Genomic DNA, 11,108 nt, shown 5'->3' on the forward strand with positions numbered 1-11,108 from the left:
TTGTATTCTTAATAAATTTCTTTGTAGACCTTTTTTTTACAATGATTTTTCAATATATATCTTTTACTTCATAGTTTTTTTTTTAAAATTTAAACTGAATTATATGTAAAAACCAATGTTATTATGCTATAGATAACACAAAATACTCATTACTGATAGACAGTCTCTAAGACTATAAGAAATTTTGCAACAGTTACAGTTGCAGCATGAAGCACTTTGAGTCATACTTGTTCACATTTTTCACTGCAAAAATTTAAAACCTCACACCAATATGTAAAAGAGTTTCCACTGACTGAATCAATGAATCATATCATGAAATATCTCTTGTGCTATGTTTGCAACTTCGCTCCACGTCCCTTTCACCCCATTAATAATCCTTTCCACCACACCCTCTCTCTCATGCCCTACTACTTCCCTCACTCGTGAATCAGTTTTTTAAAAGTGAAAAATATTGTTAAGTTAAAGTTAATTTCATTCACCTCAAGTGATTCAACGAATTAGAAAAAAAAAAAAAAAGTTAATAAAACATATACATACAGATGCAGATTTTTGTGTGAGTGTATACACACTTTGTTTCATATGCATAAACCATTATATTATAAAAGAAATCTTGTTTTTCACTTTATAAATACCCATCTTTGGCCAACTTGCTCTCATTTTCTGATATCTCCTGCTTGATCTGCTAAGTGGAAAAAAGAGAGAAATACACACACACACACCATGCTGCTAAGGGCTTGAACCTGCTCCCCTGTCCTGAATATAACTTCTCCATTTTGTTTCCTCACCAGGTTAGTGAGCAAAATACTCAAACATCACCTAAAATCCCTTCTCAGTGATTCACCACATTTTGGGGTCAATCAAACATATTTTCCCTTGATACCAAGATTTGGAAACACAACTATAGCTAGATTGTGAACTGTTATCATTACAAGCAAAGGAAAGTTTGAAGCTAAATATGTACATATATATAGCTAATGATTTAAAAGTTGGGTTGAGGCCTTTAGGGGTGCTTCCATTTCTTGTTTTTACACTTTAGATTCTTCCTAACCACACACAAATAGCTGAAAAAGATCAAAGTTTACTTAGTTTTTTCTGAAGGTTGTCTTTTTTGTGAGGACAATCAATAAGTTGATGTTTTACTTGATTCAGCTTCCAGTCATGGCTTTTCCAAACCAATCCATGTCATCGGTTTCTCCCGAGAGAAAGATGGGAAGGGGGAAGATTGAGATCAAGAGGATTGAGAACACCACCAGTCGACAAGTTACCTTCTGCAAGCGCAGAAATGGCTTGCTCAAGAAGGCATATGAGTTATCTGTGCTTTGTGATGCAGAGGTTGCTCTGATAGTCTTTTCAAACCGTGGCCGCCTGTATGAATATGCTAATAACAGGTTTTGCTTCTTCTTTGTTTTCCATCTCTTCATTAATTCATACCTTGGGCTATTTCAAGCTTTATTTATGTTCTTACCAATTTTTTTCCTTCAGTTTTTGCTGCTTCGTTTGGGAATGTTAAATTTATAATTTTGCCTTTGCTAAACAATCTTATGAAGCATTTTGTGATGAAGAAGCTAGGGTAGAGTTAATTTTTCTTCTTTTATTCTTCGTCTGTCTGATTTCTGTAACCAAGGTTCACTTGTCTTTGTTTATTTTGGCCTTTTTCCTTCTATGAGCTTTTAAGCTCATTCTCCTTCTCTATTTTTTTTTTTCTGTTATGACACTTATATTCCCAGTTCTTGATTTGGTGGGCACACAGATCTGGTGTAATAGATTGATATAGAAGCACTATGGTTGTTAACTTGTTGCAAGAGGAAAGGATTTGGGGATGCTATGAAGATCTGTGATATCAGCCAACCCCTAAAACTAGTCCTCTTGAACTTTTCGTTTCCTTTTTCTCCTTCTATCACTTCCACTCCTCCTTTCTCTCTCTCTTTCTTTACCCATCTAACAGCTAAAGTTGTCATGTTTCCATTAGCCTCAGTCCAAACACCTTGCCACTTTCTTAATAATAAACAAAAAGAAAATATCAAATTACAGTCTCAACAAATTAATTATCAACGACTCAAAGACTTAAACTGAAATAAATAAGGGAGTAAATATAAATTAAAATAGCTATTTTTCAACCCATTACAACAGAATCTTCTCTGAAACATTGGGATTTGACACCCCTTGCAAGATCTCAGTCTGGGTTAAAAGTAACCCTAGAAATTAGGGTTTTATTGCTGACCGAAACATAGTTTAGCGTAACTAAGCATAGGGGAAGGGAAAAGAAACAAAGAAGCTTTTTTCGCATCTCAGCGTGACAAAAACGTGAAAACAGTCAAATTTAATCGCACAACATTTATTTCTCTCTGATTTGTTTTAGGAAATGAAGTTTTGGTAACTATGGTTAGGGCTTTTGAAGGAATAAGGAGGGGGTAGAGTAGGATTTGTTTGTCTTTGTAGAAAGAATCTTTGGACACGTCACACGGGATTTTTCAGTTCTCGACTTTTGACAGAAGGTTTTAACTAAGTCATACTTGGAAGTTGGAATTGGTATCTCTTTAACTCGTGCATCTGATAACCCTAAAGTTGGATCTTCTACAACTGGGAAACTCTCTCCTCAGCCTAGAGTAAAAATTCTTTTACATAGCTTTGAAACAGCAAAAGACAATTGAAGAGAGTGATGAAACAATGAGCGTCCGAACTGGCTCGTCATAATTTCACTGGTAGCTGTTGGAGCCTTTGCATTTGCTCAAGATCTTACACTTGCATATTTGTGAAAGTTGTAGACTGAGAAAGAAAAAGAAAGAGAAGGGTTTTCTTGGCTTAATGAGAGAGAGTGTGTAAGTGAGGTAAATGGGGGCAGAGACAACGTACGACAATTTGAGATAGCCAATGAGAGACTTCTGAGCATTTTGGCTTCTTCCATGCAATTTGAAGCGTACAATTACTGCTCCTGCTTCCTGATAATTGCAGTAGCTGAAATGAACGGCTGTGATGGACACACACTTTCACACAGAAAAAACTGAGAAAAGAAAATTCATACTTTATAACATGACACACTGTACCATATGACTTTAAAAGCTAGCACCAAAAATTACATGGTTATTACTAAAGTTTTTTTAAATTCGTAGAGTTGTGTTCTTTAGCTATATCGTGGGTCAAATGAAAAAAATGGATTTTTTTAATAGAGATAAAACGAATTTCACTGTTTTGTGTATACATCAAGGAGTATCCATGATTGGAAAATATTCTTAATGCTAACATGGGAAAACAAATTAGAAGGTTAGAATCGAGGTGGGCAATGGGGTGTGGCTGAGAGCATTATCCACTGTGAGATGGGTTTCCTTTAAGTTGCAGAGAAAAACTATGTCTAGAAGTGGTTGAACCAATCATATTGTGGGAACCTGTGCCACCGTGGCAGCAGCACCCAATCATGGCTCGAGGATATTAAGGTATCATCAGTTCATTGAAAACTGGAAAGCTTCTGTTTCTTGTTATTTTAAGATTTTATTTTTATCACATCCAATCAGACTTTGACATGGAGATTTCTGAGAAATAGATAATCTGATTTTGCTTTTTGTTGCCTTCAAGGTTCAGTCGACTGAACCAGTTGGATGATTTGACATTCATCCATTGCCAAACTCTATGGTTAATCTCCAACTGATCCAACACACTTTTCCTTTTCCCTTTTCTGTTCTTTTATGTGTGCACAAAGTAAGAAACATACGTGTACATTTATAATCTTGTAACATGAAAGTTTGTGAATGTATATAAGATTTTTGTTTTTCATAACGAGGTCATAATCTTGCAGAATATTAAATTGTAAGTGATCTTATTGCTATGATGACAACCCTTTTGTTCATTAGATGGCATTTTCATATAAATTGTAAGTGTTCTTATTGTTATCATAGTGTCAAAGCTTCAATTGAGAGATACAAGAAAGCAAGTTCAGATTCATCTAATGGTGGATCTGCTTCTGAGGCTAATGCTCAGGTATTATTAATTCCTGCTATAAACTTTTTCAAGACAGCTATAAACTAAATCCCTCAGCTTTATTTGAACCTAATTATCGAAGCATAAACATCAAACATCTTGCAGAATTTTTTTTTTGAATGAAATTGAAATGAGTAAACTAACTTTTCTAACCATTATTTCATAATTTCAGTTTTACCAGCAAGAAGCTGCCAAACTGCGAGTTCAAATCAGCAATCTGCAGAATCACAATAGGCAAGTTGGATATTCATTATGTATTAAGATTAGGATACTAGAAAAGTTTCACTGCTATAAAACAATATGAACATATCTTAAGTATTTTAATGAATATTTTATTTACAATTAGTGTTGTTCAAATATGGTAATAATGTTTTGAATTGCAGGCAAATGATGGGTGAGGCTTTGAGCGATATGGATGCCAAGGATCTCAAAAACCTAGAGACTAAATTAGAAAAAGGAATTAGCAGAATTCGATCAAAGAAGGTATTTCTGTAACAAGAAGTTTCTTTCTATACATCCTTTTAAAGAATAAAATATAATCTATATTTAGCTTGTTAGTGTGGTGTTCTAATTTTGTCTTCTTTTCTTTTTTGTGATACTTTCCAAACACGTACGTCAGAATGAGCTGCTATTTGCAGAAATTGAGTACATGCAAAAGAGGGTAAATGTTTTCCTTACTCTTCAAATTTTTAAGGTCATTTTTTTGCATTATTTGTCTTTTTCTGCAATATGTCATTGGTTTTGAAAGGTGAATACTATATTAGTTTGTGATTTCATTCTAATTGCCTCCACATTAAAACTGAGTGTGTGATTATAATGTATAGGTTTAGCCCAGTCACCTCAGATAGGTTTCACAAATATCTGAATTATTGGGTCTTTTCAGATGTTTTGCATCTGTTTATTTGTCAGTTTCCTTTCAATTTGGTCAATTTTGGAGGTTTCCTAAACTAGTCCTTTGTGGAATAGGCTATGAACTTTGAACATTCATAAAACACATTAATATAGAAATAACGTTATTATATCATATGAACTAGAAGTTCGTACGTACAGCAGTAATCTTTGACCACTGTTGAATTTATGTCTGTCATTTCTATGTGATTATTTTTAGGTTTTGGATTGCAGTTTGGACAATTTCTGTAATGAAAGTTTGGCTGACACTATTTTTTCCTTCTATTCCTGTTGTTCCTTAATTGTTCAAATTCATATATACGTGCCTGTAATTTATTTTTTTTGGGAGGGGGTACAAAATTTCTTCTATAATGGATTTCAAAGCATATAAGTTAACTAAAATGTGCGTTACAGGAGACAGACTTGCACAATAACAACCAGCTTCTTAGAGCAAAGGTTTGTCACATGGCACTCTATGGTTAATTTTTACTCTTTCTTATGGTTTTTTTAAGAAAAATTATTCATGTATACCAAAATGGTTTATCAACACTTATTAGGAAGAGAAATTCCAAATGAACTCTCCACAACTACCTCAGAAGATACCATGTAATAAGTGGTATTAGGGGCTTGTTAGCAAATTTAGTTTCAGAAGAAAAAAAATATTGTTACTTCTCTTTGTACTCAGTTTCCTAAATTAAGAAGCTAGAGACTGTTTTGGGGATCAAGGGTTATAAAGAAACACTCTAGTGTAACAATTTATAATTTTATTTAAGTAATTTCTCTTTTTTGAAAATCAATATCACGTACTAGTTTATTATGCAAAAACTTAAATTTATCCACATCAAATCCCTCCGAGATACAGAAGCAATATCAGAATGACAAAAACACATGCAACCTTTTTGTGTTAAAAACCTACATGCTTTCAAGCCTTGTTAGGAATATCCTACTAATAAGAAGTAATAAAATTTTGCAGATCTTCACTTCTAGGAATATTTTTTATAGTACTAAGCAAACACTAACAATTATCATTCTAAACTTGATCTGCAATAATATAAAGTTGGTATTTTTTTCAATATTAGAAACACTAACAATGTTAGAAAAAGAATATCTGTCTGTCAGCCCAAAACTTAATCTGTTCTTGACCATTAACAGTAGTATACATGAATATTTATAGACCTCATTTCATTCACACGATTATTTTATAAAATGTTATATTATAGATTTTTCCTCCTATCTTATGTTTTTCTATGTTGTTCTAAAAATTGTATTAAAGTTTAATACTTATATATTAGGTGTTTCTGTATTATTTTGCATTACATTTTAATAGAATATTTAGTATAGTGAAAATATAATGTGTTTGTGATTATTTTTTGGTTTGAGAGTGTAGATGGCAGAAAGGGAAAGGAGTGAGCATAATGTTAACGTGTTGTCTGGAAGCACAAGCTACGAATCAATGCAATCTCAGTTTGATTCTCGTGGCTTCTTCCAAGTCACTGGATTACAACCCAATAATAACCAGTATGCTGGACAAGACCACATGTCCCTCCAATTTGTGTAAGCTTTCTCTCTTGCAATACCAACATGATTCACTATATAACCTTTTCATAAATCACATATGGTTTATAAAAAAACTCTCAAAAATATTTATCCAAACATACTCAAAATAATAAATCTGATAGCTTTACACAGTCTTATATCAGGTCCAAATATACAAGAAATGAAAACCCTAAATCTAATTACTGTTCCTTTATCTTGTGCAGTTGAAGAGTTTAAGGTTGAGAAGGATAAAGACTAAGATTTAGTATTGTTATTCAGTATGATATGTAGGAATGGTGATGCCTAGGGAATATGCAGAACTGAAGAGGTGAAATTCATTTAAGTATTCCCCTAATATGTTGTGACTTTGTAGACTTTAATAAGGTACCCTACTATAACCATGTGAAAGGTTCTATGGACTGTTAGTGTGTATACTGATACTCTGAATACAGAGATTGAACCATGGCATATTTGTCAACTTTTGTTAATTTTCCATTCAAATAGTCTTTCTTATATATCTTTTTCACATTTCACTTACTATGATTTCAAGGTCTTTTACATGCAATTGTTCTTCTTTCTTTTCAATTATTTTTGTTTTCTTAAATGTAAACATATCTTTTTATTTTGTTTCTTTTAAGAATTCGATTAATGGATTTTTTTTTTTACATTTTAAAGTTTTCTAAATTTTTATATAATCATATTTTTTTAGTTTGATGTATTTATTTTGATAATATATTTTTCTTATAATATTTTATATGCTAAAATAATATTTTAATGCCTGTATATATAAAAAAGATTTTTTTTAAATAATTTTTATTATTAAATTTATACATGATTCTTACTTATTAGTATTTAAAATAATAATAATAATAATAGATAAAATTATTTAAATAATAATAGTAATAAAATCGCATAAAATTTAATAATAAAACTTATTTAAAATTACATAAAATTAAAAATATTTAGGTTTAATACCCTACTTTTGGGGTTTGATTAAAATGGTCATACCTTTTGAAAAAGTTAAGTAAGGCTTCATATTTTGTTTAAAAATGTCCAATTCGGTCCTTTTCGTGGATGCCGTTAAAAACATAACGGTGTTGATGCCACTGTGACCAAATCTGAGTGAAGTGTTATGTTGGAAGTGAAGTGTGTGTTCTTTTATTAAAATCAAAGAAAATTACAATCTAAAATCTTGACGTTTTAAGAACCCTAAAGTGGAAATTAGAATGAGAAATCCTAAATTGGGGAAAAATCCCCAACTCAAAGGGATACAAACACGGCTGCGGGTGATGGGTGTGTCAGTTTTCCCAATCAGCTAGCACAGTTATTCAATATCCAGTTAAAGGGTCTTATTCCAGAGTTGAATTCAAATCTGAAGGGTTCAATGTTCGTTTATCCAGATGTGTACCACATATTAGAAGACATGTTCAACAATTACCTAGCGTATGGTGTGTATCAGAGGTGACAAAGAAAAAGAAATGTGCAGAAGCTATCTATAAATTTTTGTGAAATGCTTTTGCTTCAGAATAAATTAGGAAGATTATGATAATTTCAAACTGCAACACATTTCCTTATCAACCTATTGACTAAATAATTTCCTTCACGGGCAATGCCTTCGTTCTCAGGACAACGATTTTGATGCTGCAAAACGAAAAAGTGGAGCAATGTTTACAGACAAAGATGGTTTTTGGCCAGCCTACTAAAAGCAAGCTCATTTTCCACACAATATTATGAAATTTCTTGGTGGGTCCCAATGTTCATCAACAAGAGTAATAGTACTGGAAACTATTTGGGTGTTTCATCTTAATCTTTGTCACATTATAAAACTCACTGCATGTCTAACTCTTTGAGCAGAAAACCAAACCAAAATAGAGTCACTGCTTCAACATTTGATACAATTATATATAGTATCCTCTGATGTTAGAGAGCAAAATCCCCAAGTCAGAGGAAAAAATCCCAATTTAGAGTTTTTGATTCTAATTTCAACTTTAGGGTTCTTAAAACATTAGGATTTTAGATTGGAATTTTCTTTGATTTTAATAAAATAGCACACACTTCACTTTACAGTGTCACGTAATTATCCAACATAACAGCTCACTCAGATTTGGCCACAGTGACATCTGCACCGTTATGTTTCTAACGGCGTCCACGAAAAGGACCGAATTGAACATTTTTAAATAAAATATGGGACTTTACTGAACTTTTTCAAAAACTAGGACCATTTTGAACCAAATCCCAAAAAATAGGGACTAAATGATGTATTAAACCAAATATTTAAAGGAAAGCTATAACAAGAAACATAAAAATTAATGTGAAGGTTATAGTAAACAACAAAATACAACAATAAAAGTAAACTTTTGTGCTGGAATGAAAATCTAAAAAAAAATATGGGTTTTGAGGTAAAAGCAAGAACTCAATCTTGATCAAATGGTTCAAATCTTTGTCACTAATAATTCAATCATAATTATTGGATTTGGAAGCTTTCTTGAACCGAGGACTTTAACTTCCCTTGACTCTCTATAATAGACTTAAAGACCTATTGAACTTCGACATGGATTCCTTCAAACTTCTCTTCCTTGAACCGGTTAATGTTAATGTGAGGAGCTTTCTCGAACTCCAACTTTAAGATTTCTAATAGTGTCGAGAGTAGAACTTAACTTCTCTTTCTTCTTGGTGTCGAGGCACCGCGCACCATGTCAATGTCATAATTGTTGGGAAAAGAAGGAAAACCAAGGATTTGCACTTAGCGTCACAGTCGAATGGTATGAGTGTCGTATGTGACTGGAGAACGAACGTCCCTAGCCGAACGCTCTGCAACGTAGATGACCGAACGACCCAGAGATGAGCAGAGGAAGAAAGAGTAAAACTCAAACGCACAGAAAGTATTATTCACACTAATCTCATCTACAAGAACAGAGGTTCAGTATTTAAAATGAAAAGGCAACTGACAGTTAATTATAAACTGTCCTAACTAACTAACTAACAACCAAACTCGGCTTAAATCCAACACTCCCCTCTAAGCCGAGCACTTAGCGGGGGAAGCATCCATTCTTTCCAGCCTATCCCGTGCATTACGTTGGGACAACCGAACGGTTTTGACCGATCGATGTGTGAGTGAACGGTTTGAACTTGCCAGTTACGTGACGAAGGAGGAAGCCAACTTGTGTGACGTCGGTTGAATGAATGCTGGGTGTGGCTGAATGACTTGACCGAATGGTATTCGTAATGTCTTGGTTCTTCCATGACTCCCTGGCTGAAAGTCGTGACCGAACGCTTTTCTCCATGTCTCGTTTCACCAGTGACACCGACTCCCCATGCCTTTTTTGTAGCATTCTCTTCAACGATTTCCTCCTTCCACACAGACTTCTTCAAGGCCTCGATTTGACCGATCGGTTCTGCGCATGCAAACATATCTTCATCCTCTGTTTGACTGATCGAGTTTGTGCATGCAAGCATAGCTACATGCACCAAACCTTCCTCGTCACCAGTCCGTGTATCAGTAATGATCTCGCTAGATTCTTCACTCATTGCAGACTTCACTAGGTTGATCTGAAAGGTTTTATCCTTCGAGATCTTGCTCCTCAAGATCAGGTTCTTCTTTTTGTCAAACACTTCAATCTTATTGAAATCTCCCATTACTACCGTAAAACCTTTTTGAATTAATTGTCCAATACTCAGAAGATTGTACCTTATCGCAGGCACAAACAGTACACCAGTTAGAATGATACGCGAGCCATTCTTCCTTTTGATAACCACATCACCAACTCCATCTACCTTCGAGGTGTTCTCATCAGCAAATTTCACCATGCTCTCTCGGACTCAGCAAAATTTACTAACCAATCTCTGTTGCAGGTCACATGATTCGAACATCCCGAATCCAAATACCACGATTTGTCTTGAGAGGGTGATAACTTTTTGGCAAGTATACCAAATCGTTACAAGTAATACAGTGATAAATAAAGTATCGTTCTCCTCAGGGAATTTGTGTTACGTTATTCAATTAAAATTTATTTATCAAAATCAATTGAACAACAAAATATAGGTGAATTAAGTTTCAAGCTAGATGACAATTTAAAATTGAAATTAAAATTTAAAGAAAGCTTCATTGGAATTGACTTCATGACCACATTACAGTGACTAATCTGAGCAATATAACTTGCGTTCACACATCAACATCACAGTATCTTGGTTTAATTCCTTAAAACAAGTTCTAAAGAATTATGTTCAATTCTTAATTCCTTAAGTAAGTAAACATAAACTTTGCATTAAGAACGATGTTATTGATGACCAGGAGAATTGAAACTATTCCTAGCATCTTTCCTTCTGGTTGCTTTTCTTGCGTTAATACTCAAATTTACTTCCCAGTACAATTTAAATATAAAAACAAGTTTATTTTACTTCCGTAAAATAAAATAAAAAGTAAACAAGAAAAGCATACGAACACAATTTATATTGAACAGGAAAGATTACATCAAATGTCAGCCATTACAGTCAATTCCAACGAATAAAAGTTTAGCCTATCCTAGACATCACAAACATACTCATTTCTGCAATTCCTTGCATGATGTGCAGTCTTGATGTCTTCAGAGAGGTCTCTTGATGGTCTCCTTGTTCTCCAGAGCAGTTCTTCCCCAAAAATCTATTTTCCAGTCCTCTTTCTATCCTCAAAGCACGTCTTTTAAGAGACAGTTTATTTCTCATAAAACTGCTCC

The 11,108-nt window shown here is 33.6% G+C and overlaps 1 protein-coding gene across 3 annotated transcripts; it reads left to right on the plus strand.

Moving 5' to 3' along the window:
* The first annotated feature begins 647 nt into the window (after positions 1-647).
* LOC124840473 (floral homeotic protein AGAMOUS-like) lies at positions 648-6,911 on the plus strand. 3 transcript variants are annotated; one of them, XM_047320129.2, is made up of 9 exons: positions 648-788; positions 1,150-1,388; positions 3,891-3,972; positions 4,145-4,206; positions 4,356-4,455; positions 4,592-4,633; positions 5,275-5,316; positions 6,248-6,414; positions 6,621-6,911. In XM_047320129.2, exons 2-9 carry the CDS (start codon positions 1,159-1,161, stop codon positions 6,622-6,624), a joined length of 729 nt encoding a protein of 242 aa, XP_047176085.1. In that variant the 5' UTR covers positions 648-788; positions 1,150-1,158; the 3' UTR covers positions 6,625-6,911. The 3 variants fall into 3 exon arrangements, with proteins under 3 accessions (XP_047176085.1, XP_047146883.1, XP_087954219.1); XM_047290927.2 differs by lacking the exon at positions 5,275-5,316; XM_088098093.1 differs by lacking the exon at positions 6,621-6,911 and having other exon boundaries at positions 6,248-6,418.
* Positions 6,912-11,108: the final 4,197 nt, after the last annotated feature.

Source organism: Vigna umbellata, chromosome 9 (assembly GCF_029865625.1).
Source record: "Vigna umbellata cultivar VRB3 chromosome 9, Vumbellata_1.0, whole genome shotgun sequence".
Taxonomy (NCBI): Eukaryota; Viridiplantae; Streptophyta; class Magnoliopsida; order Fabales; family Fabaceae; genus Vigna; species Vigna umbellata.

What these genes read in the sequence shown, in the direction of transcription:
- LOC124840473 (XM_047320129.2), top strand. Translation starts at nt 1,159, where the DNA reads ATGGCTTTTCCAAACCAATCCATGTCATCGGTTTCTCCCGAGAGAAAG. An exon ending in TATGAATATGCTAATAACAG is followed by an intron (nt 1,389 to 3,890) that starts GTTTTGCTTCTT and finishes TTGTTATCATAG; the next exon opens with TGTCAAAGCTTCAATTGAGA. An exon ending in TTGAGTACATGCAAAAGAGG is followed by an intron (nt 4,634 to 5,274) that starts GTAAATGTTTTC and finishes TGTGCGTTACAG; the next exon opens with GAGACAGACTTGCACAATAA.